Genomic DNA, 27,080 nt, shown 5'->3' on the forward strand with positions numbered 1-27,080 from the left:
TGATTTTCTGTAGCTGACCTCTCTTCAGGGTGATTTGTTTCTAGCTGATCGCTCTACAGGTTGGTTTGTTTGTAGCTGAACTCTCTACACGGTGATTTGCTTGTAGCTGAACTCCTTACATTGTGTCTAGTTTCTAGCTGATCTCTCTACAGGGTGATTTGTTTGTAGCTGATCTCTCTACAAGTTGAATTGTGTGTAGCTAATCTCTCTGCAGGTTGATTTGTTTGTAGCCGATCTCTCTACAAGGTAATTTATTTGTAGCTGACTGTCTAAAAGGTGATTTGTTTGTAGCTGATCTCTCTGCAGGTTGATTGGTTTTAGCTGAACTCTCTACAGGGTGATTTATTTATAGCTGAACTCCTTACATTGTGTGTAGTTTCTAGCTGATCTCTCTACAGGGTGATTTGTTTGTAGTTGATCTCTCTATAAGTTGATTTGTGTGTAGCTGATCTCTCTGCAGGTTGATTTGTTTTAGCTGAACTCTCTACAGGCTGATTTGTTTGTAGCCGATCTCTCTACAGGGTAATTTGTTGGTAGCTGAACTCTCTACATGGTGGTTTCTTTGTTGCTGAACTCTCTACAGGGTGTTTTGTTTGTAGCTGATCTCTCTACAGGGCAATTTGTTTGTAGCTGATCTCTCTACAGGGTGATTTTTTTGTAGCTGACCTCTCTTCAAGGTGATTTGTTTCTAGCTGATCTCTCTACAGGGTGATTTTTTGTAGCTGACCTCTCTTCAGGGTGATTTGTTTCTAGCTGATTGCTCTACAGGTTGATTGTTTGTAGATGAACTCTCTACAGGGTAATTTACCTGTAGCTGAACTCCTTATTTTGTGTCTAGTTTGTAGCTGATCTCTCTACAGGGTGATTTGTTTGTAGCTGAACTCCTTACATTGTGTGTAGTTTCTAGCTGATCTCTCTACAGGGTGATTTGTGTGTAGCTGATCTCTCTGCAGGTTGATTTGTTTGTAGCCGATCTCTCTGCAGGTTGATTTGTTTGTAGCTGATCTCTCTGCAGGTTGATTTGTTTTAGCTGAACTCTCTACAGGTTGATTGCTTGTAGCTGAACTCCTTACATTGTGTCTAGTTTCTAGCTGATGTCTCTACAGGGTGATTTTTTTGTAGCTGAACTCTCTTCAGGGTGATTTGTTTCTAGCTGATCTGTCTACAGGTAGATTTGTGTTGATTTGTTCATTGCTGATTGCTCTAAAGGTTGATATGTTGCAGCTGAACACCCTGCAAAGTGTTTTGTTTGTAGCTGATCACTCTTAAGGGTAATTTGTTTGTAGCTGAACTCTCTCCACAGTGACTTGTGTGTAGCTGAATTCTGTGTAACTGAATTCTCTAGAGAGTGACTTAATTGTAGCTGAATTCTCTACACAGTGCATGACTTGTTTATAGCTGAACTTTCTTCAGTGTGACTTGTAATGTTCTGAATCTCTATAGTGATATATTTGCTTAACTCTCCACATGGTGACTGTCTTCTTGCTGAACTGTCTATAAGATTAACTGTTTGCAGCTGAACTCCCTACAGAATAACTTGTGATGCAATAAAATTCTATAATGGAGTAAATAAATTAGCCGAATGCTCTATTAGGGTGACTGTTCTATTAGAGTATATCGATCTCTCATTTGCTACACGGAGTTGGCTTTCGAATCATAACTCAGTGGTTTGTAATCCGATTCTTCTGTACTACTGCAAGAACTTTCTGTGAAGATTATTCCAGATATACACCGATTTTCAGCTCATTGCTCTAAGCGGTTTGCCTGGTAGGCGTGAAAACTAATACTTTTTTATTCATAAAAATCGATCGCGTAATTGTGACACAGGTTGGGTTTTGTGTCATATCTCCGTGGTCTTTATCTGAATTCCTTTCAAACCACCAAAAGGCACTCCTACGATGGTTACTCCATCTACATAGCAATTTTCAACTCATTCCATGAAGCGGTTTATCCTGTAGGCGTGACAACATAATCGATCTTGTTTTACGCGAATAATCGGTCATAACTCCTGAACCATTCATCGGATTTGTACCAAATTTGATGCTAGGATTCGCCTTTGGACTCCCTTTCTGTGTGCCAAATTTCAAGGCGATCGGAGTACGCGTTTGCTTGTTATAGCAATTTTTGCAAGTGTGCGAAAAGACGAAGAAGAAAAAAAAAAACGAAGAAAAAAAAACGAAACTTTGGCAGCTCGTATCTCGGAAATGGCTTGAGCGATTTCCTTTAAATTTGGAATGTAGACTCCCTTGGCTGGCGGGCAACTGTGCAGCAAATTTGGTTCCAATCAGATAAGTGATCACCGAGATACAAAGGTGTGAAAATGACGTTTTCGTTCTTCCTGTCAATATACTCACGGTGTGGCGCGCCGGCTTCTTGGGCCGCACGACACACTATCGTGTGTCTTGATATATGGCAATACTTAATTCAGGTACACAATTTTCATTGAAAATGCTCTCAGATTCAATCTTGTATTGTTGAAATTTCAAAATTTTCCACGTTCAACATTATATTATTCTAACATGCACCTATTCGATGTTATGCAATTGTGAGAGGGGTGCATCATGTACTTGGTTGTCTGTACCTACCCAAACATTTTGATTAGCAAAATGCTTTAGAAAGCCATACCTATAATCTAAAGGTAGTATATGAAATATCTACAGGCAGAAAATATTATGAATTTTATGTGGAAATGTTTCCAAATTGCAGTATTTTAGCATCTATTTTTCAAAAATTTTCCTGGGGGGCATGCCCCCAGACCCCCCTAGTTCCAGCATGCTTCGCATGCTGGGAAGTGTGACACCTCTACCCAACAGATTAGTACCTTGAGTTAGCCCTCCCCTTTTATAAATCCTAGATCCGCCCCTGAAACGGACTCGGAAAGTGTTGAATAAGAAAGAGAGGCAAGGACTGTGCAGTTTTTTGAACTCAGTTGATGTTCTGTTTTGATTTATGCTGCACGTTGCAAGCTGGACGAGTTGTCTTTACCAGTGGTCCTTCGAGAGTTTGTTCTTGAATTATTTAAAAATGGACAGCTTCTTTAAGGTATTTTAGTACACCACAGAAAAATATTTGTGGAATTATTTACTGAATGCCAAAAAGGAGTAGATTCGTTTTTACGTTTCCAGCTACAGTGGCACCACCATTGCAGTGCGTTTCTCTTAGGCAAAGAATATTATGTACTCTTGGTATTATTACATGCCAGTTCTTCTCTGCAGGATAACTGGTTTGCAGCTGATTCTGTCTGGATGACTTGAAATGTAGCCAAACTCTCTACAGGGTGACTTGTTAGTGGCTGAGCTGTCTACAGGTGTCTTTTTTCTAGCTGAACTCTCTACAGGGTTATCTGTTTGTAGTTGAACTCTCTACAGGATGATTTGTTTGTAGCCAAACTCTTTACAAGGTGATTTGTTGCTTGCTGATCTCTGTACAGGGTGGCTTGCTTCTAGCTGATCTCTCTACAGGCTAACTTGTGTCTAGCTGAATTCTCTACAGGGTGGTTTTATGTACAGTAGCTAAACTCTCTACAAGGTAAGCTATTTCTAGCTGATCTCTCAACAGGGTGACTTGTTTCTAGACGATCTCTCTACAAGGTCATTTGTTTCTAGCTGATCTTTCTACAGAGCCACTTGATACTAACTGATCTCTCTACAGGGTGATTTATTTTCTGGCTGAACTGTGTACATGGTGAGTCATTTATTATAGCTGATCTTTCGAATTGTTTCTAGCTTATCTCACTTCTTTGTAGTTAAATTTTCTACAGGGTGCTGAACTATCTACAGTGTTACTTTGTCTATCTGATTTCTCTACAGGGTGATTTCACTGATATTTTGACAGCTGAACTCTCTACAGTGTGATTTGTTTGTAGGTGAACTATCTACAGGATAATTTGTATGTAGCTAAACTCTCTACAGGGTGATTTGTTTGTAGCTGGTCTCTCAACAGGGTGATTTGTTTTAGTCTGAACTCTCTGTAGGGTGACTTGATAGCATGATTCTAGCTTATGTCTATGCCGGCTGACTTGTTTCTAGCTAATCACTTTACAGGGTGACTTGTTTCTAGCTGATAAGGTAGGTTGTTTGTAACTGGACTTTCTACAGTGTTGTTTCTTTGTAGCTGAACTCATTACAGGGTTACTTTGTCTACGAGTTGATATTCATGCAGGTATCATAAACATCATTATAGTTTATACCATGCACTGTGATATATACCTATCTATCCAGAACACACATGATACTATGGCAGTGGGTACTAACCGAAAGTCAGTTCAATAAGCAATTTTGGCTTAGTCTCACATGGCCAGACTGATTTTTCTCCCATGGCACTTATCGATTGGAAATTATGAGTGCCTGCTTAAAAGGGTCTGGTCCAGATCATATAGGCCAGGCTCGATAAAAGCAAGTAGTTCAGAGAGCCAGCAAGGTGGTGTTGGGTGTTGATTTTTGGCATACGTCATAACTGCCTTTGTTGGAAGCATGCTAATGATATGAGAAGCCCGCTAATGTCTACATATATCACAAGCTCATCATTGATGCACGGGGTGTTGATAAAGGTGCTGAAAACAACTTACTGGTGCAAACTGGACCAGATCATTTTTTGAGCAGGCGCTTATAATTTCCAATCAACAATGCACCTATCAATGTGTTTCCCCGCCACAAGTGGGGCTTTTACAGGGGGAATTGACAAAAAACTGTTGCCCACTATGGGGCATTTTACAATCATTCATTAAGTGTCAAAGTATTTTGTGTTGTAATTTTCTATGCTGTGCGAAATTCCGAGTAAATCCCCGTGTTGCAACTAAGGCCAACAGTGGAGATTTGATACGATAAGTTTGCCCTACTATGAGGCATTTGACATTCGGCTGTGCCAAATCCCCCCACTATAGCCCCATATATGTGACCTGATCTTGGAAAACCTACCTTTTTGGCACATTGGTCAATTTTCTGTTTTATAGCTTAAATAAGGTACTGGGTACTCATCTATCTTGTGTCAAAATTTCAGCTTAATATCTTTAAGCATTCCTGAGATATGGCCAATTGTCTCTCCTGTACATTACAAACTAACTTTTATGGTAATGTATTGAGTTCTGTGAGTGATTAAGGGTGAAAAATGGTGACAAATCACTTTGTTTACCAATAATTCCGTTTTTACCATCTAGAATACTTTAAAATAAATTTCTGATAGTTTAATGAAGTATTCTTGGTACATTTCTGCAATTAAATCCCATGTATTATTGTCTAAGACTAAGTTTTAGCCATTCCAGCACCTGAACAAATCACCCAATTTGTAAGTTAATGGTTGTCCCATGCATGCGAAATTACTACATGGTCTGATATAATCATTCATATCTCCTAAGAAAAAGAAGCTATGGGTGTGAAACTTCACAGCAAGAAGGTTTAATAGTTGCTTTATCCAAATGTGCAAAAAAAATTAATATTGAAAAAAGCTGAACCCAGCCCTAACACTAACACTCCTTTTGCGTACCCTAAAGTTGAATGCTTGGGAAGACTACTAGACATGTCCCCTAAAGTCAAATGTTCAGGGCAACCACTAGACAGGAAAATGAAAACCTTTTGGGTTCAGTAACCACTTCCTATTATTGTATAGTATATTATAGAAGACAGTTTCACAGTGTAAATGGAATAAAGTTTCTTTCTTGCTCTCATTATCATACACCCTGTCTATACAAAACAATTACAGCTCATTACCACATAAATTAAATTTGATAATACAATTCACTTAGCTATTATTAAATAATAAACATACCACTATATGAAGTAACTAGAAGTATCAATGGAGATGATACTATTATTCCAATTATGATCATCACTGTGTCCATTTTATAGTTCTTCCTGCAAATATGTAAAACAATTGATATTTTAGACTTACAAACTTGGTTACAAATATTATGAAAAACAGCTTATAGCTGTAAAAAAGTGCTCGTCCAAGTAAAGCAGAGTTAATTGCGACAAAAAGTAATGATATCATAATGCGGCCATGTACGAGGTGTGCAAGTTGTAAAATTCATATTAGCTAATCAGATAATACAATGTTATTGTTAAAGTGTTAATGAGAACTATGTGCTGCTAGTTTATAAGTGTGTGAGCATCTTCATAAATGCCACACAAATTTAATTCTCAATAAAGCAATGTGTATAGATTCTCTGATAGCAATAAATAGTTTGAGTTTGGCCACCTTTCCTTTGTTCGTAGCATTGCTGTATACAGGAAAAGCGGCCAAACTCAAACTATTTATTGCTATCAGAGAATCTATACACATTGCTTTATTCTTTATTGAGAATTAAATTTGTGTGGCATTTATGAAGATGCTCACACACTTATAAACTAGCAGCACATAGTTCTCATTAACACTTTAACAATAACATTGTATTATCTGATTAGCTAATATTAATTTTACAACTTGCACACCTCATACATGGCCGCATTATGATATCATTACTTTTTGTCGCAGTTAACAGAGCAGTCAGGATCTAGACCCTTCCTTGCCCCTGGGCCCATCTTTAACTCTTTTCCCTGGGCCCCCTAATTTCTCTTGGCAGCCGTGTTAGTGGCATGCAACTGCAGTCAACTAACAACCATTTTAACTAGTAAACCCTTAATAACACTTTGCCTTTCATCTTGTAAGGCATTAAAACGATCAAAATACTCTATTAGAGCAGTTACAAAATAGCTGTAACACTGCAATCAATATTTAGCATAGTTGCAACTTCTGCTTAGCATTGGATTGTATAGTTTAAATTACTAGCTACTTACACACTTTACAATATAAAAATATGGCACTTGTAGAAATGTGACTGTTCTATTAGAGTTTCTCGATCTACTTCAAGCATTGACTAATTCAAGTGAAGAAGCTACGCGCCTGCCAAGAGATCTTGTGAAATGAAATGAGAATAGTAAAGAAAAGGCAAGTATGTACAGAGACATTAGAGGGGCACGTAATTATGTCCTGTTGTAAATAAATGCCTTTAAAATTTATATTACTACTAAATAAGTGCACCAGAATAGGCTTGTGAGGCTGTTGTATCCAAGGTTGTCTCATTACTTGTCTTTTCGTGTTGAAGGGATTTAGTCACAATTAGTGAGTTTAATTATACATGTATTTGTGTTGTAAAACTTAATTGTAAAAAGGCGATTAGCACATATCATGATAAACATGTATTTGTCACAGTCGATTATTAGACATTGGACCAGGGTAAAAAATTTACTGCTATATTTAGAGGTTGTAGCGTTTGTATATCTTAGTATCTTAATAAATCCATGATCACTAATCACTAATGGTACAGTGAAAACTGGTCATTATTCAGGCCGTAGGGACAAAATTTTCTGACCTTGCCTTTTAAAGAGGTGGCTGCATTATGCGGCCTTAAAAAAAGGTAAGAAGCATACTGTTCTAACAGGCTATAGAGATGGATTTAGTGTGTGACAACGTATGAGACAGTGAATGCTGGCAGAAAGGGGGCAGCCAATCTGTTAGAGCACCAAAGGCACTGCTTCAGACTTAGGCAGTTGGCTGTCAGCCCAAAGTGTAAAAAGTTTCACTATTGGTCCTTATAAGCTCCTGATGAAGAAAGTGATTAAGTCATTATCCATAGGATATATTTTTCACATAACACAGCATTCCAGTGGTTTAGTGGTGACCACAACACTGCCTGAGTTAAACTGGTGAGATCTGAGACTACCGGAAGCCCTGGAATGCCTTCAACACATGAAATACCAAATATCTAATGCCTGGCTTTCATCCACAGTGGACCTGTCTTGGTGGCCACTTGTACAGAAGGGAAACAGCTGCCACACAGTCTTTCGAGCGAGCAGCTAGTTTCCACACCCCTTAATTATCAATTTGTAAAATCTTGAGCAAAATTGTGTGTACAACTACAAGCATGTGCGATGTTGTGCATTGGCAGTGCCGTGTATATGGTTGCTGCCAAGCAATGACACATCACGAGTATTGAAGTCACAATGTGTTATTGTATCATCCATCTCTGAATGTGTCATTTTGTGTAGAGAGCAATCTTCCACAAGTGACCTGCAGGTTTCAGTGTATACTGTTAACCATTAATATTGTTCACCATTGTGAACTGTATGTACAGTGAAACCTCACTTAGTGGCCACCTCTTTAATAAGACCACCTCATTATATTGGCCACCTCTAGTAGATCCCAAATATAGCTAAGCAGTACTTTATGACCTCATTCATAAGGCCACCTTGTTATTCAGGCCAAATTTTTGGTTCCACAGCTGGCCATATTAATGAGGTTTCATTGTACTTATGTAAATTTTTATTTTTCGTAACTTTTCTTCAGGTTCACTGATGGGCACTGTGAAGCATTGTTGAATGGTCCGTACATAATGTGGTGACTTGAAATGCTAAAACAGTACGTACCATGTCTTGTATGTACATGTAATGTGTTGTAATGTGTCCACACATCCACACATCTTAGAAATAAATATATATGTATTCTCTATACTCAGTTCTATTGTGCCACAGGGTCATAAGTGGGTTGAGTATGGATCATCCAGGACATTTGGGTCACATTTTGTCCTGGCCAAGTGGATCTCATCCACGGACAGAATATACAGATAAGATCATGTGTACAAATTACGGTGGAACTTGTTTATTGCCACCTTCACTCAATAAGCAGGTAACAGTGTATAAATTCTCAATTGGAATTTGCTTTTCAAGAGAGGTTATCTTTCTATACTGGTGGCCATTAAGACAGGTTGTACTGATAGAGTGTACATACTAGAGATGCAACAATATCCTCCACTTAGTGTCATTTGATAGTGATGCAATGGAGACTATGTATTGTTGCATTTAAATACTATGCTATTATATTGCAACACTAGCACGTATTTATAACAGGAATGTTTGTTAACTGTTTAGACATACTGGAGCCACACCCACTCATCTGGATTCTACAAATGGAGTCATACCAACTTGTCATCATACTTACGTGTTACTCCCATTGTGCTTGGATTGGATGAATATACATGCCGTCATGTGAGACTTGCTACCATGGCGGGCCACTGGAAAACTTTTCATAGCTGTTATATTACAGTCATTATTGTACAATTCTTACATTATATTGTTGTTAAAAGTGTTTGGCATTCATGTGTCCTCTGTATGTTGTAATTACATGTATAATTTTTGTGTGGGGGTGCTATAAAATGTAATAATGCATGGTGACAATTAGCTAGCTACATGTGCTAATTACTCGCAGCTCAGGGGCGGATCCACAGTTTGGAAAGAGGGGGGCACCTTTCTGAAAAACAGTTGAAGACCAAAAAAACTTGCTGAAAACCAGTCGAAGACCAAAAAAAAAAAAAAAAAAAAAAAAGGTCACGACAATAATAGCTAGTTATCCTTACCAACTATATCACGTCTGTTATGTAAAATAAAATCCTATTTTTAGCTTCATAAGTAAGCTACACTGCCTCATGAACATTGTGACTGCTTTATTAGAGTAATTGACTGCTCTATTAGAGTATCTCGATCTTGTATGCAATTTCTTGAAGGGGGGGGGGGGGCATTTGCCCCAAATGCCCCATCCTGGATCCGCCACTGCAGCTTGTGTCAAAATCTGGTAACCGCAGTTGTATTGTGTCATTCTTTAAGCCGCGCCCTTAGAGGGACAAATTACGTCACGGTGGGGGCGACTAAATTTGTTAAAAACGAACGATGGTATGCAGCACCATAGATTATATCTGTGGACTATAATCTATGGCAGCACACTTCTTTGTGGCTTTATGCACTGATTAACTACATAGAGCGCCAGTTCATCAATACCCAGTGACCGCAGTTGTGCTCTGCGTCATTCTTTAAATTCCGAGTAAAATTCTTAGAGAGCAAATTACGTGGGGGCGACTAAATTCAAATTTCAAACTAGCCATTCTCGAAAACATATGTTTCAATCTAAACAAAACTTTTAGAACAGTTTAAAGACACATTGCCCTACATGCCAAGCGAGTATTGCGGAAAACAACAATCTGGGTTTTGTATTTGGCCTCTAGGTCGACTGAGGACGACTGAAACTTCGTTTGGTGCTGAAATTACTACTGTAGGATAATCATGTATGGTGAAATCAATGATGTGAATCTTGAGGCGATTGAGTGAATACTGAAGCGATAGCAGGGCAATCAATGTTTGGAATGCACAAAGGAACGCAAGGCATACACCTGCGGTTGCGTCTAACCGCATGCGATAAATATATATATATTTTTAAATGAAACTTCCCCTTTGATGTCGGCAATCTCCATAACGAAACAATTGGCATGAATTTGCTTCACTGCTTGTGTGGTAGTTACTAGTGACACGATGAGTTCAACTCTAGAGTTTCAGAGGGATAGCGTAAGTGGCGGGTGAGTTACTGGACGGCCGAATTTGACAACGTTCGTTCCTGTAAAATCCGCACGTAGTGGTCGCGTCATTTACTGTCTGCGGCGCGCGTTTCTGCTTTACTGGCCGCGCGACTCACTACCGTGAGTCTTGATTGTCAGTTTCTCACTAATCATTCCATGCATAAGACTATAGCTAGCTACCGAAAGTTTAAGTTTGCATTCAGGGAATCCGGCAGAAAGAGTATTAATGCAGATATGCATATAAATAATGCATACCTTTTACAAATATGCTAAAAACCCATATGATTATTAGTTATTATAGTTCAATAGGTCATCAATAGTTGACGTGTAGGTCATGCACTGTAAACTAATAGATAACTATAGGCATAGCTAGCATCTCGTGGCTGGGATCTAGGCAATGGTGAAGATAAAATGTGACTGGATTTTGGAAAAAGATCCAAATCACACATTAGAAGTTTCAGGATAAACTGTTTTAAAGAATTCAAGCCAGCATAACTCTCCAAGGATAGCAAGCACGTGTATAAAATTTGCACAAAAGATTCACCAATCTATTACATGTACCTTTCAGGCCACTTCCAGTACTTGTAGCTGCTTGTAGAGTTTCCCACCAAATAAGATAGAGAATCTGAGCAGTTGGATAGGGTCCGCAATCCAAAAAATCAACTTTCACAAATCGATCCCCTACCATTGTGGGATGTTCATTGTAGTGTCCCATTGCTAGATCCACCATGAAACCGGAGGCACGATTGTTGTCTTCACAGAAATATCGATTTTAGTATTTAATACGCAAAAATTATTTTTTAAATTTCGTGCTCCGCAAAAAGAACAGGATAGAACTTGCTGCTTACTTAGGTATTATCTAGAGTTAGTGTAGTTTAAAAATACGCACAGTAATATGCTAATGATTCACTGGGTTCCCGGCCCAGGGTTGCTTTCTCTCAAAAAGCAGAAAACAAAACGCGAATTTTAAAATTCAAACTGTCCTACCTGCCAAGATAAGAAAAGCCAACTCTTCCTCATAGTGATGTGATAAGGTTGGATGCATAGTCTGTCTATGCTGTTAGTCTGGAAAGGATCTGAGACTTCTCACCATCTGGGTGAAGAACGTCAAAATTTTCATGCATCATTCCAAGGGATTCTCTCAATGGTACCAAAGTGCTTTCCAGTACTTCTAATGCTACACTGGTCACTTAATTTTGTTTAGAATGATGATAAAAGATGCTTAAAAACGTTCAGTAGTAGTAGTAGTAGGTGGTATTTCTGTGATTTTATATGATGCAGTATACCAGCAGCTCACCAGGAGCTCCACCCAGCTCGAATCAAAAATAAAAGATTTTGCGCATTTTTCTGTTTGTTTTGCAGCATAATGGTGATGTAGGGTGATGCAATGAAGATTTGAGGTTGCTGTAGAGCGTGAGATGTGAAATCAAATTTCGACGATTTTGCTGCCTCCCTTGATGCATAGCTTAGAGCGAGGCGTGGAAGCTGTAGATGAAATAATAATTGACAACCGCTGCTACCAAACGTTCAGGGACATCTTTTTACAATGGTTTTAGTCTATAATTGATGATCGTTGTGGCTGCAAAAGCGCTGGAAATAGCTAGAAAGCGCGACACATTTCTTCTATGCTGAAGAAAATTTTAACGCTCGTCACCCAGATGGTGAGAAGTTTCAAATCTTTTCCAAACTAACAGCATAGACAGACTATGCACCCAATCGTATCGAAACACTATGAGGAAGAGTTGGCTTCTTTTGCCCTGGGTGGTAGGGCAGTTTGAATTCGAAACTTCGTATTTCTTTGTCTGTTTTTTCAAAGAAAGCAACCCTGTGCCGGGCACCCAGCAAATAATTTACTTATTTCTGCGCGTAGTTTTCAACTACAACAACTCTGGATACGATTTAGCTAAATAGCAAATTTCATCCAGTCCTTTGTGTGGAGCACGAAATTTTAAAAATATATCTTGCATCTTGTGAGATACTGAAAGTGATATTTCTGTGAAGACAACAATCGTGCCTCCGGTTTCATGGTGGATCAAGCAATGGGATACTACAATGAACATCCCACAATGGTAGGGGAATCGATTAGTAGAAGTTGATTTTTTGGATTGCGGACCCTAAGTTGGATGAGCGAAGTATTATCACGAGTGCTCAGAAAGTGGTGAAGGGTGGGGGACGGGGGTGGTGGGGTGGGCAAGCTTAAGACCTCAAAATGAAGGCAGATCATGATTGGAGTCCAGATACGAGATTACATGGCTGTGCTGTCTCCTTAGTGGCTGATATGTAGCAAAACCCACAGAAAAACGTGTGGCTAACATTATCAGGCTGTCCACAAGTAAACCACTGGTTCTTGTCAAGCCAGGTCCTTCACAAGTCCTATAACCGCCACTCGAGCTCTACACACCCCCCAGAAAAGACGTCTGTTGAAACCAGCCTCGAGTAGTTTGAGTAGTACTGAGTGTCAGAACTACTAGTACTACAGGTGTAGCTATCCACTGGAGGTGTTAGTTTGATTTCGCCTGATGTGCGATTTGCATCGGTTTTGTAAAATCTGGTCACAAATGATAGTTGAATATGCAAAGCTCGTGTGAAAGCCTGTTAAACTAGGGGGTCTGGGGACATTCCCAGGAAAATAATTTAAGCTAATGCTCTGACATTGAACTTTAATATCAAGACACACGGTAGTGTGTCGTGTGGCCCAAGAAGCCGGCTCGTAACACCCGTGAGTATATTGACAGGAAGAAAGAAAACACAATTTTCGCACCTCCGTAGCTCTGTGCTTCCTTGATGAAACAAGACGATTTTTGCTGTGGACATGCCTTCCTACTGCAGCACTCCACATTCCAAATTGAGCGAAATCGCTTCATGCGTTCCCGAGATATGCGACTTCAAAAATTGGTTCAGTTTCTTCGTTTTTATCTTATTTTTCTTTTTCTTGTCGCACACTTACAAAAATTGCTATAAAACGCGAATGCCACATCCGATTGCCTTGAAATTTGGCTCACAAAAGAGGGTATAAAGGCGCATCTCTGTACCAACTTTGGCTAGGATACGATAAACAGGCAAAGAGTTATGAGCGATTATTCGCGAAAAATAACACCAATATGTTGTCACGCCTACAGGGTAAACCACGTATAGCAAGCATCTGAAAATCGGTGGGTGAATAGGTTAACTATTGAACCTCAAACCTTTTGTGGTTTGAAAGAAATCGAGCTAAAAATCAGGAAGATACAACGAAAAAACCAACAGTGTGTAACAATTACGCAATCGAGATTAGCTAATAAAAAACGACTGCTTGCCACGCCTACCAGATAAACCGCTTGGGGTAATGCTTTAAAAATCGTTGTACAGATGGAGTAATCATCTTAGAAAGGCTCATCAATGGTGTAGAAGAATCCGACTTAAAGCCACTGAGGTATAACACGAAATCCAACTTGGTGCAGCAAGTGCGAGATCGAGATACTCTAATAGAGCAGTCATCCTAATAGAGCAGTCACCCTCAAGAAACCAGTATAGAGATCAGCTACACATAAGTCACCCAGTAGAGAGATCAGCTAGAAGAAGTTATCTTGTAGGGAGTTCATACAACTATGGAAAGAGATAGTTCAGCTAGAAGAAATCACCTTGTAGAGTTCAGCTACAAAGAAACCACCATGTAGAGAGTTCAGCTACAAACTAGTGACCTTGTAGACATCAGCTAGAAAAGTTACCTTGTACAGAGTTCAGCTACAAAGAAACCATTCTGTAAAGAGCTCAGCTGCAAACAAATCACCTAAACAGAATACAGCTACAAACAAATCACCCTGTAGAGAGGTCAGCTAGAACAAAATTACCTTGTAGATAATTCAGCTACAAAGAAACCACCATGTAGAGAGTTCAGCTGCAAAGAAATCACCCTGTAGAAAATTCAGCCACAAACAAATTGCCCTCTAGAAAGATCAGTTAGAAAAAGTTACCTTGTAGAGAGTTCAGCTACAAAGAAACCATTCTGTAAAGAGCTCAGCTGCAAACAAATTGCCTGTACAGAATTCAGCTACAAACAAATCACCCGTAGAGAGATCAGCTAGAAGAAGTTACCTTGTAGATCGTTCAGCTACAAACAATTCACCCTGTAGAGAGAGCATCTAGAAGAAGTCACCTTGTAGAGTGTTCAGTTATAAAGAAACCACCATGGAGATTTCTGTAATCAATGTATGTGTTATATATATATATAATTTGTACATTTGTTGATAAAATATTTAAAGTACATCTACTTCATCTTTTCTTCTTCCTGTGGTAAAAAAAGATAGGTTAAAAAAGTCCCAAAGCCGGCCTATGGTCGGCTTTGGGGTAAACAAATACAAAAAGAAATGAAATCTAATCCAAAACAGCCAAGCTGTAAAAAGTGTGCGGCCCTCAAAAAGGCTATGGTGAAAAAAATATGTGAAATCCAAGGTGGCGGCCAAGAAATGGCTGTGATGGTAGGTTAATTGTAAAAATTTTAATAATGACAATTCAGGTGAATTTTGTGCCTAGACCAAGCAGCAACAAAAATTCACCTGGATTGTCGTTATTAAAATTTTTACCTTTAACCTACCATCACAGCCATTTCTTGGCCACCACCTAAGATTTCACATCTTTTTTCACCATAGCCTTTTTGAGGGCCGCAAACATTTTTTACAGCTTAGCTGTTTTGGATTAGATATAATTAGCAGTATAATTCATGCCAGCAGTGTATACTTTACCGTGTGTCGTGCAGCCGGCGCGCAACACCCTCGAGTATATTGACAGGAAGAAAGAAAACAAAATTTTAGCACCTCTGTAGCTCTAAGCTGCCTTGATGAAACAAGACGATTTTTGCTGTGTACATTCCCTCCAGCTTCAGTACTCCACATTACAAATTTGAGCGAAATAGCTTTAAGTTTTCCCGAGATATGCGACTTCAAAAATTGGCTTAGTCTTTTGGTTTTTTCTTCTTATTTCTTTTCATTTTGTCGCACACTTACAAAAACTGCTATAAAACGCGAACGCTATATCTAATTTCCTTGGAATTTGGCACACAGAAGGGGGTATGAAGACGCATCGCGATGCCAACTTTGGCTGCAATACGATGAACAGGCAAAGAGTTATCAGCGATTATTCACGAAAAATAACACCAATATGTTGTCACGCATACAGGGTAAACCGCATATGGGAAGAAGCTGAAAATCGTTGGGTGAATAGGTTAACTATTGAACCTCAAACCTTTTATAGTTTGAAAGAAATCGAGCTAAAAACCAGGAAGATACAACGAAAAAAACCAACAGTGTGTAACAATTACGCTATCGAGATTAGCTAATAAAAAACGACAGCTTGCCACGCCTACCAAATAAATCGCTGGGGTAATGCTTTGAAAATCACTGTACAGATGGACTAATAATCTTAGAAAGGCTCTTAAATGGTGTAGAAGAATCAGACTTAAAACCACGGACACGAAATCCAATTTGGGGTAGCAAGTGCAAGATCAAGATACATTAATAGAGCAGTCACTCTAATAGAGCAGTCATCCTGAAGAGAATTCAAGAGATCAACTAGAAAAAGTAACCTGTATAAAGATCACCTAGAAACAAGTCACCCTGTAGAGAGAGATAAGCTACAAACAATTCACCCTGTAGAAAGATCAGCTAGAAGAAGTTACCTTGTAAGGAGTTCAACTACGGAAAGCGATAGTTCAGCTAGAAGAAATGACCTTGTAGAGTTCAGCTATAAAGAAACCACCATGTAGAGAGTTCAGCTACAAACAAATTGTCCTGTAGAGAAATCAGCTAGAAGAAGTTACCTTGTAGAGAGTTCAGGTACAAATAAACCATTCTGTAAAGAGTTCAGCTACAAACAAATCTCCCTGTAGAGAGATCAGCTAGAAGAAGTTTCCTCAGCTACAAACAAATCACCATGTAGAAAGATTAGCTAGAAGAAGTAATCTTGTAGAGATTTCAGTTACAAAGAAACCACCATGTAGAGAGTTCAACTACAAACAATTCATCATGTAGAATGATCAGCTAGAAGAAATTACCTTGTAGAGAGTTCAGTTACAAAGAAACCACCATGTAGAGAATTTAGCTACAAACTTGTGACCCTGTAGAGACTAAAACTAGAAGAAGTTACCTTGTAGAAAATTCAGCTACAAAGAAACCATTCTGCAAACAGCTCACTGCTTGAATGTTCTTAGTTTACTAATTTGTTGAGCTGCTTTACTGTAGTATAACTGACAGTAAAATGTCAGTAACTTTAAGTATATGGAACATAACTGTTTTACTAAGTTTTAAACTCTCAGTAAAACGTCAGTGAATGCGGGTTTACTGAAAAACTACTAAAATAACAAACAATTAACTGTTGCATATACTGGGGATATACCACTCTAGTAAACTAAAAAACTTCAAGCAGTGGCTCAGCTGCAGACAAATCATGTATACAGAATTCAGCTACAAACAAATCACCCTGTAGAGAGATCAGCTAGAAGAAGTTACCTTGTAGATAGTTCAGCTACAAACAAATCACTCTGTAGAAAGATCAGCTAGAAGAAGTCACCTTGTAGAGAGTTAAGTTACAAGAAATCACCATGCAGAGAATTCAGCTGCAAACTAGTGACCCTGTAGAGACATCAGCTAGAAGAAGTTACCTTGTAGAAAGTTCAACTACAAAGAAACCATTCTATAAAGAGCTCAGCTGCAAACAAATCACCTATACAGAATTCAGCTACAAACAGATCACCCTGTAGAGAGATCAGCTAGAAGAAGTTACCTTGTAGATAGTTCAGCTACAAACAAATTACCCTGTAGAAAGACCAGCTAGAAGAAGTCACCTTGTAGAGAGTTCAGCTACAAAGAAACCACCATTTAGAGAGTTCAGCTGCAAACAAACCACCCTGTAAAAAGTTCAGCTAGAAGAAGTCGCCTTGTAGAGAGTTCAGCTACAAAGAAACCACCATGTAGAGAGTTCAGCTACAAACAAATCACACTGTAGAGAGAGATCAGAGTTCAGCTTCAAACAAATCACCCTGTAGAAAATTCAACCAAAAAAACAAATTCCTTGTAGAAAGATCAGTTAGAAGAAGTTACCTTGTAGAGAGTTCAGCTACAAAGAAACCATTCTGTAAAGAGCTCAGCTGCAAACAAATCACCTGTACAGAATTCAACTACAAACAAATCAGCCTGTAGAGAGATCAGCTAGAAGAAGTTACCGTGTAGATCATTCAGCTGCAAAAAATTTACCCTGTAGAGAGAGCAGTTAGAAGAAGTCACTTTGTAGAGTGTTCAGTTACAAAGAAACCACCATGGAGATTTCTGTAATAAATATATGTAGTATATATATTATAATTTGTATTTATATGGGAGACAGTGTCTAACTCTCAGTATGGCCTGTTTACAAACACCCTGCGTAAAGTTCACCAAAGTTCATCTTTCATCAAATCAACACCTTCACTGGGGATAGAAAACTGTTGATTTGCATTGATTAGTGTTGATGAAAGCAAAGCCTTTGTTCTGAAGTAAGGCTAAGCTGTTAGCTACTTTATGCAGGGTGTTTGGTGAATGCATTCAAGTTAGACACTCTCCCCCATACAATTATACTAAATAATATTATACACTAAAATAGTCAAGTTGGAAGGGAGACGCTGGGCATAGTGGGGGAGGATAAATATAGGGAAAAGGGGTAAATTTGGAACTGGTAGGTAGAGCAACTCAGGTATTTCCGACCACCATTTATTTTCAGACGCAATGTTTCCTAGAGGAGCAACAAAACTCAATTATTACACTACTATGAAGACCTATGACTGTAACCTCCATATATAAAACATGAAAGGATTTGGTCATATCGTGTGGCTGCAGTGACCTTGGAAAACCAATGTCCAAAAACGTCGATGCTCGGACAACGTTATGTGCCCTCTGACCCTACCATCTACACCCTTCCCATGGAACTTCAAAAGCTATTGTGTGGTAGTGATTGATAGAGCTAACCTTGAGCTACCACATGATATAAGCATATTAGATTTTTATTAACTGGTATTGTAGATAGCCGGATTTTCCCAGAGATGGTAACTTGATCAAACGTCGGACACAAAAAATCATATAATTTTCGGACTTTTCAATTATTTGTGATAATTTTGGTATTTTATGACTTTCAGTAAAACACTAGCTTAAAAGGTTTTAAATGCAGCAATTGTAACACAGGTATAGGGTGTTTTTCGACAGTTCTTGGTAGAAGAAGACAAGCAGTAGCTGTAGTATTATAGTATGTCTATACAAATTAGCTAAATAGGGCCACTCCTTTTAGCTACTCATTTGACATTTTGATATTTGCTGCATTTAAAACCTTTAAAGCCAGTGTTTTACTGAAAGTCATAAAATACCAAAATTCTTGCAAATAATTGAAAAGTCCGAAAATATGTGACCGGGCCTGCGAAAACAGGGCATGTGGGCACAAACTACACCCCATCACTCTACAGGTCATATCTCAGTATTGGAAAAGTATATTTCCATCCTGTAACTTGCATCATGATGCCAATGAAATGCTTACTAAGTGCTGAAAATTGCAATTCTATAGCATAATGGTACAAAAAGTTATGAGTGATGAAAGTGTGAAAAAGTAGGCAAAAATCATGTGCCCACATGCCCTATTATCACAGGCCCGGTCACATATAATGATTTATTGCGTCCTACGTTTGATCAAGTTACCACCTCAGGGAAAATTTGGCTATGTACAATGCCAGTTTTAATAAAAATCTAATCTGTTTATATCATGTGGTAGCTCAAGGTTAGCTCTATCAATAACTACCAAACAACAGCTTTTGAAGTTCCATGGGAAGGGTGCAGAGGGTGGGGTCCGAGCGCACATGTCGTTGTCCGAGAATGCATCGACGTTTTTAGACGTTGCCAAACACACAGAGTTTCAGAAGCAATCCCATCAGCAACAACTAAAGGAGCTGAGAGTTCACAGTATCTGGGGCGCCAAGGTTACCAAATGTGAAATTTTATACTCTGCAATAGCAGTAATGGTCTCCTCAAGCAACTCAAAATCAGTTGGCCCAATGTTCTTTGTCATAACAGCTCCTTGAGATGATGCAAAAGTGAACTGAATGTGTGAATCTTCAATGCCAACGTCTTGAGGAATTGCATCTTCAGGATCCAAGGAAGCATATTCAACAGAGAGCGATGAAAACCTATTGGTGACAGGAACTGCAGAAGGAAAGTTATCATCAGACACTGTGTTGTCCTTGCAGAAGCCAGGTGATAGCTACTTCTGTCCAATTTTTTTCACTCATATCAGTACAGGGCTGACTGTCATCTCCCTCAACAACATCTTGGGGCAAATCTGTCGTGGAGGAGGAACTGTAGAACCTTTACATACACCTATTATGTAACACTATTAGTATGTTGCACGTATGCGGTTCACGTGATAAGAATCAGGTTCGATTGTGGCATTAACACGAGGTGCTTGGCTTCACGACCAGTCTTGAATCCTCCCCTATTCCGCCAATCGTTAGTGGAACCTCGGCGTACTACAATTCTACCAACACATTTTTGGTGCTGTGACAGGTACGTCGGCTATATTGTCATACCCCGCTACATTTATGGTGCTGTGACAGGTACGTCGGCTATATTGTCATACCCCGCTACATTTATGGTACTGTGGTAACCAATGGCGGAATTAAAGAGACTGATCTCGTCTAGACGAGGATTCCGAGCGCATCTTACGAAGTTGCTACAGAGTTTGATTGAGATTCTAACTAATGCGTCACAACCGCTCACTGAGGATAACATCGCCAGTTTGAAGGACCTCCACGAACAACTCCAGCGGAAACAAGAATTGATTTCAGGGCTAGACGCCAAGATACTGGAAGCCACCACAAACGATGAGGAGATAGAAGCAGAAGTGCTACAGACTGAAGAAGTAAACTCCTCCATATCCTCAGCTAAGGTGAAAATCACTGAACGCCTTAGGTCAGTATCCACAACTACAGAAGGGCACACATCCCCTGACCATACATTACCTCCTCCTGCTGCGGTACCACAAGTAACTCGATTACCCAAATTAGAGTTACCACAGTTTGCTGGCAACCCCCTTCATTGGCACTCCTTCTGGGACTGCTTCAAGGCGGCAATCCACAACAACACTTCCTTGACCGGGGTGCAGAAACTTAGTTATCTTCGCACACAGCTCCGTGGAGGTGCTGCCCGTGTCATTGCTGGCTTCCAGTTGACAAACGATAGCTACACTGATTCAGTTACCTTGTTGAAGGAACGGTTTGGTCAGACCTACACACAAGTTGATGCCCACATGCAAGCTTTGATTGACACTCCTGCCCCAAGCAACACAATCTCCAGCTTGCGAGAATTCTATGATTCTACTGAGGCACACATCCGTAGCCTGGCAACACTTGGGAAACCAGAGGACTCATATGGCACTTTACTCATACCTATTCTCTTGGGAAAACTGCCGTCCCAAACCAAGAAGAATTTAATCAGATCACATGGCAGGAAGGAGTGGTCCATTACAGAATTACAAGCAGCTATTCTCAATGAACTGTACATTCTTGAGATGGGATCAGCAGAACCACGCAGTTCCCCACCCCACCTACTGCTTCATTTCTTGCAGGTACTAAGAAGTCCACAACTACTAAAGGCAAACCGCGGTGCCCATTCTGTGCAGGGTCACACATTCCTTCACTTTGTGAGTCATTCAAGGATCCAAAGCAACGCTGTGATATAGTACGACAGAACAAACTTTGTTTTAATTGCCTAGGACACCATTGGGTGTCTCAGTGTAACTCTAGACATCGCTGCCACAACTGCCAGCGTAAACATCATACCAGCCTATGTACTTCTAGGCAAGACAACCCTGCAGACCAATCTGGCCACTCTGCAAGCACTGCACAGCAGAACACCACCATACCTAGTCAGTCTGCCGTTGCTACCATTACACACTCAACGGACACTGCCTCCCTGTCAATGACCATCCCATCACCACAAAACAGTGTATGCCTTCTGAAAACAGCTGTGGCAACTGTCACAAATGGAAACAACCTGACCAAGGCTAACCTGCTGTTTGATGAAAGTTCTCAGCGGTCATTCATCACTCAAGACCTAGCTAAGACCCTTGCTCTACAACCATTCTGTAAGGAAGACCTCACAGTTTCGTCATTCGGCGCACAGTGTCAAGTGAATCGTGAGGTGAATGTTGCTGTTATCAGTTTACTTACCATGTCCGGCCAAGCCATACCACTCACTGTACTTGTAGTACCTCGTATTGCAACACCTATACAGAACACAGTGACCTCCAGTGTTACTCGACTTCCACACCTCCAAAATCTCCCTCTGGCCCACCCACTGACCACTGACAAGGAATTTGACATCTCTATTTTAGTAGGGGCTGACCACTACTGTGACATTGTCGGAGACCGTGTTATAAGAGGTGATGGACCAACTGCAGTTGAATCAAAGCTGGGTTACCTGCTATCTGGACCGGCTCCATTAACAACTGGACAATTTTTCACCAGTATCAACAGCGTCATGATGCTGACCACCCCCGCAAGTGAGTTCAACTTGGAGCAGTTTTGGGATCTAGAATCTGTGGGAGTAATCCCCACTGAAGACAGTCTAGGAGACAATGTGCTGAACCACTATTTAACTTCGTGTGTTCAACGAGATCAGGGAGGAGCATATGTTGCCAGATTCCCCTGGAAACCAGACCACCCTGCACTTCCAACCAATGTAACTGTAGCCAAGCAGAGAACCCGCCAGCTAGTCAAGCGTCTATTCAAAAATCCTGATCTACTGACGACGTATCACCAAATCATAAGTGAGCAGGAGACTAGGAGCTTCATTGAACGTGTGGACAACCACTCCACATCACACTCTGGAGTACACTACATCCCACACCATGCTGTAGAAAAGGATTCTACAACAACGCCGATACGAATTGTCTTTGACTGCAGTTGCCGTGAATCTGCCAACAGCCCCTGTCTTAATGATTGTCTGATAATAGGTTCAACATGTGATAATGATTTATGTGCAATTCTGATTCGTTATAGATCATATTGTTTCGGAATATCTACTGATATTGAGAAGGCCTTCCTTCACATACGGCTACATCCTGATGATAGGAACTATACCGCCTTTTTTGGTTATCTGATCCAACAGTAGGCATTCCAGACCGATTTTTAAATTTTGGTAAAAAGGGCTTTTTATATGCTCAATAGATAGAGTATTGGTTGCTGATCTCAGAAATATATAGTTTGTTGGGTTGGAATTAGCTACTTTGGCATGCACAGTGCTTAAAAACTGAAAAAAGGTACATTTTTTCTCCAGGGCTCCCCAAACATTTTACAGGGAAAAATGGCACAATTGAATCAGGAAGCCATCTAGCAATCTGGACTATCTTGAAACTGCAGTTGCTTCTAGCTGCAAGTTTGTACATGTAATGAGAGTAACTTCAGGTCTTCTTGGATCTCAGCGATCTTTGCATGCTTTGTGGTGAGCAAATATGTTTCACCTACTGCACACTTCTCAATACAATGGTGTATACCCATAGGCAAGTGGCTATCTCAAGTTGGTAAAAACATCAAGTTAGCAACTTATAAAGGTAAACAACTTAAAGTGGAGGTGCCACAATGATGCAACAATACCTAAGGTGGAGTTGTGGTTTCAATTATGGCATTGTTATGCCAACTTTGAAGTGGTTTATACTGTTGAGCTGATGACACAGCCATCAGGAAATTGCTCTGGAGCTGAAAATCGCTAACCCAAGTGAAGTAACTACGCACTTTAAAGTTAGCACCAGTGACTACCTTCCACCCGACAGTAGGTTTTTTAAAGTTTTAAGGTATTCTACATACATTACAAGGCTTGAAAAGATTACAAAACAACACAAAACTTACTTATATGTAACGCACACGATAAAACTAAGATTTTCATGATGATCAGCGTGTAGACAAACCCCACAACGAGTTTCATCTTCATTGGAGCTCGGACGACGGAGCAATCCCAAGTTAAACACGAGTTGTCATTTTGTGCCAGGGTTCTATTGGGGAATATACGGAGAATTTTTTTATTAAAAAATCTCGGATACTGGAATGCCTACCAACAGATCCCTCAAGTCAACTTTGTGTGTACCGTTTCAAGGTAGTGCCCTTTGGAGCTACCAGCTCGCCATTCATGCTCAATGCAGTGCTTCAGTATCACCTCAGACAATATAGCACACCCGTATCACTCGATATGTGCTCCAACCTTTACGTCGACAACATCATTACTGGCTGTGATGTGGAGCAAGATGTGGTGAACTATTACCGAGAAGCAAGAGCCATCATGTGTGATGCCAGACTGAATCTCCGCAGCTGGTCCTCCAATAGTGTTGCACTGACCACAATAGCCACCAAGGATAACACTGCCGAGAAAGCCGTATCAGTTAATATCTTGGGACTTCGTTGGATCCCTGGGTCAGACAAGCTCCACCTGGCTGCTAAACCATCCATTCTAACTAATGACCACCTTGTGACCAAGCGGGAAATTTTACAAGATCTCTCTAAAGTATTCGACCCCTTGGGATTTGTGGCACCAGTAGTAATTCGTGCCAAGATGCTGATGCAGATACTGTGGCAACTTAAGGTCACATGGAATGAGCCACTACAAGAGAACATCCAAGCCCAATGGAAGGACATTGCTGGTGATCTTAAGACTGCAACAGCTTTCTCAGTAAGTAGATGTTACTTTATTGCATGCATGACATGTCCAGTTGTGCACTGTTTTGTTGATGCAAGCAAACATGCATATGGTGCAGTAGTATTCCTCACCCAGGGCAATGAAGTGTCATTTGTAGCAGCAAAAACCCGTGTGGCACCCTTGAAGACACTCACCATCCCACGCTTAGAGCTCATGGCAGCTCTGGTTGGCACTCGTGTGACACACTTTGTGAATGAGGCAATTCCTGTCTCTAATTCATTAGTTTTTATGTGGTCCGATAGTCAGATTGTGCTCCACTGGATCAAGAGCCAGAAGCCTCTTCGGTGTTCATACGGAACCGTACCACAGAAATTAATTCCTTATTACCAAGTGTCAATTGGAATTACTGCCCTACTGCCGATAACCAGGCTGATCTTCTCTCAAGGGGTACCACTTCCAAAGTGCTTATGTCATCACACCTATGGCAACATGGCCCCAAGTGGCTCACAACACCAGACTATTGGCCATCTCTTCAACCACCACATTTGCCACCAATGGTTTTGGCAGCAGCAGTGGCAACAGAGTTTGTGCCCATGAAGCAGGTACCACCAGATCTTGGGCTACACTGTGCCATCTCTATTGATCGCCATAGTTCTCTTACCAAGTTAGTGTCAGTCACTGCGTATGTCTACCGTTTTATAGATAATCTCAGAACACAACCGCAGCAGAGGTTGAGTGGACCAGTCAATGCAGAGGAACTTCAACGGGTGAGCATCAGGTGGATTAAGGATGCACAACAGTCCAACTACTGGAAGGAGATCAACAACCTCCAGATGACAACAAAGCAGCCTAAAACAGCTAGACTGTCACTTGTTCGACAACTACGGCTGTTCCTAGACTCAGATGGACTGCTACGCTGTGGTGGATGCATCCACAATGTTCCCGTTAGTGAGACTGCCAAGTTTCCTTTCCTGTTACCCCCAAAACATCCATTGTCAAGGCTGATCATCCTAGACATACACATCAAGCTATGTCACTCAGGCACCAATGCAACCCTAACTGGTTTACGTCAATCCTTCTGGATTCCTGCTGCACGCCAGTATGTCAAGTCCATCCTACATTACTGTGTCACATGCCACAAGGTGAATGGAAGACCATATGCTGCACCTGACCCCCTTCCTTTGCCTCAACTGAGAACACAGGACGTCCACCCATTCACATTTACAGGAGTGGATTTCACTGGGCCCCTGTATGTACAACAAAGCAAGGAGGAGGTCAAGGTATATCTGTGTCTCTTCACTTGTGCCACTACACGTGCCGTCCACCTGGAGATAGTCCAGGACTTGACAGCTGATACGTTCTTGATGGCTTTTCGTAAATTTGCAGGAAGAAGATCACTACCAACAATCATGATGTCAGACAATGGTTCAACCTACCTATCAGCGGCATCAGAGCTACGTTCCCTAATGGAATCACCAACAGTCAAGGAGGAACTTGGTAGAAGAAGTGTTTCATGGCGATTCATACCGAAGAGGGCCCCCTGGTTTGGGGGGGTTCTGGGAACGATTGATTGGCCTATCCAAGTCTGCAATAAAGAAGGTTCTAGGAAGGAGGCATGTCTCACTGCTAACCTTAGAGACTATAACTGTAGAAGTAGAGGCTACACTCAATGACGGGCCACTCACTTTTGTCTCTTCTGAATTAGGTGATCCAGAACCCTTGACGCCTGCTCACCTTCTACACGGCCGTAGAATCACTTGCCTACCACATCAGTTGGTGGAGATGGATGAACTTATAGACCCAAGCTACAGAGAGACTAGTCAACTTCAGAAGAAAGCCAAGGTCCAGGCAGCCATACTGAGAGATTTTCGCAAGAGGTGGTGTCATGAGTACTTAACAGCATTAAGGGAGTACCACAGGGCATCTGGGAACAACAAACAGAGTATAAGAGAAGGTGATGTAGTCGTTGTTCATGATGACACCCCTCGAGCAACTTGGAGAATGGCTGTAGTGACGGATTTGATTGCTGGAAGAGATGGGCTGATACGAGCTGCTGTAATACGCACTGCTAATGGGAACACGACCAGACCAATAACTAAGCTGTACCCATTAGAACTCAATGCAACAGAAGAGAAGGAACTAGGGGTGGAGAAGAGTCTTACTGCTACTACCAATTCAGATAACATTACTCCTGATCCAGACAACTCTGGGAGTGAGCACAGTCGCCCACAGCGAGCTTCTGCAAGAAAGGCCACAGATCAAGTGAAGGAATGGGTCAGATTTCTTTCTGCCCCCCCCAGAGGATGTCGTGGAGGAGGAACTGTAGAACCTTTACATACACCTATTATGTAACAATCTATATCCTCCAAATTTGTTGAGTCTGCTGTTAACATGGACACTGGTGCTCCAGCTCAATCCATCACTCAAGGTGCTGGTCCATCTAGTAATGCTTTAGACATTATAGATGAGATGGCAGATAGAGATCGAAGGAAAAATAACATTGTCGCATACAATTTCCCGGAGTCCACTGACCGAAACGTTGATATTCAATCATTTAAGGCCCTAAGTGACACAGTTTTCAAATTGGATCTGGATGTAACCAAGGCTATTCGTTTGGGACCAAAGATCCCTAATAAACACAGACCATTACTATTGACTGTTGAAGATGTTGACGACAAGACTTTCATGCTCTCTCATTCTCATTTTCTGAAGCGACACGAACAGTACAACAAAGTATACCTTGTCCCTGATAGAACAAGACTTGAACGTGCTAAGCACAAAAGGGTTGTTGACGAGTTAAAACAAAGGAAGGCCAATGGAGAAACTAATCTGATAATTCGTAATGGCATTATTTCACAGAGACAACCCCGTGTAAATATAATTGCTGAAACCACCAACACTCAGCAGGCTACTAATTGTTCCTGATAGAAGTCTTGCTGGTTCTTCAGTAATGATAAGTAATACAATGTTAAGAACTTTGTATACAAACGCTGATCAGTTTTTAAATAAGCGTGATCTTCTTTCCGCTCAAATTA

The 27,080-nt window shown here is 40.6% G+C and overlaps 3 protein-coding genes across 3 annotated transcripts in view; 2 read left to right on the forward strand and 1 right to left on the reverse strand.

The window, feature by feature from the left end:
- Positions 1-27,080, reverse strand: part of LOC136248669 (uncharacterized) — a 45,001-nt gene that overhangs the window by 11,370 nt on the left and 6,551 nt on the right. Inside the window, exon 2 of the mRNA XM_066040450.1 lies at positions 5,764-5,849. Coding sequence (XP_065896522.1) covers positions 5,764-5,836 — 73 coding nt within the window. The 5' untranslated portion in view covers positions 5,837-5,849. The remainder of the gene's footprint in view (positions 1-5,763; positions 5,850-27,080) is intronic.
- LOC136259624 (uncharacterized) lies at positions 20,027-22,530 on the forward strand. The gene is made up of 2 exons (XM_066053143.1): positions 20,027-20,983; positions 21,151-22,530. The coding sequence occupies exons 1-2, from the start codon at positions 20,027-20,029 to the stop codon at positions 22,528-22,530; spliced, it is 2,337 nt and encodes a 778-aa protein (XP_065909215.1).
- Positions 23,602-26,397, forward strand: LOC136259706 (uncharacterized). The gene is made up of 3 exons (XM_066053248.1): positions 23,602-24,303; positions 24,348-25,542; positions 25,751-26,397. Exons 1-3 carry the CDS (start codon positions 23,602-23,604, stop codon positions 26,395-26,397), a joined length of 2,544 nt encoding a protein of 847 aa, XP_065909320.1.

This window comes from Dysidea avara, chromosome 1, assembly GCF_963678975.1.
Source record: "Dysidea avara chromosome 1, odDysAvar1.4, whole genome shotgun sequence".
Taxonomy (NCBI): domain Eukaryota; kingdom Metazoa; phylum Porifera; class Demospongiae; order Dictyoceratida; family Dysideidae; genus Dysidea; species Dysidea avara.

Coding starts and splice junctions, on each gene's coding strand:
- LOC136259624 (XM_066053143.1), top strand. CDS start 20,027: ATGGCGGAATTAAAGAGACTGATCTCGTCTAGACGAGGATTCCGAGCG. Junction 20,984..21,150: donor TACTGCTTCATTTCTTGCAG/GTACTAAGAAGT, acceptor TGGGTGTCTCAG/TGTAACTCTAGACATCGCTG.
- LOC136259706 (XM_066053248.1), top strand. CDS start 23,602: ATGTGCTCCAACCTTTACGTCGACAACATCATTACTGGCTGTGATGTG. Junction 24,304..24,347: donor TGACACACTTTGTGAATGAG/GCAATTCCTGTC, acceptor GTGGTCCGATAG/TCAGATTGTGCTCCACTGGA. Junction 25,543..25,750: donor AACAGTCAAGGAGGAACTTG/GTAGAAGAAGTG, acceptor CTTCTGAATTAG/GTGATCCAGAACCCTTGACG.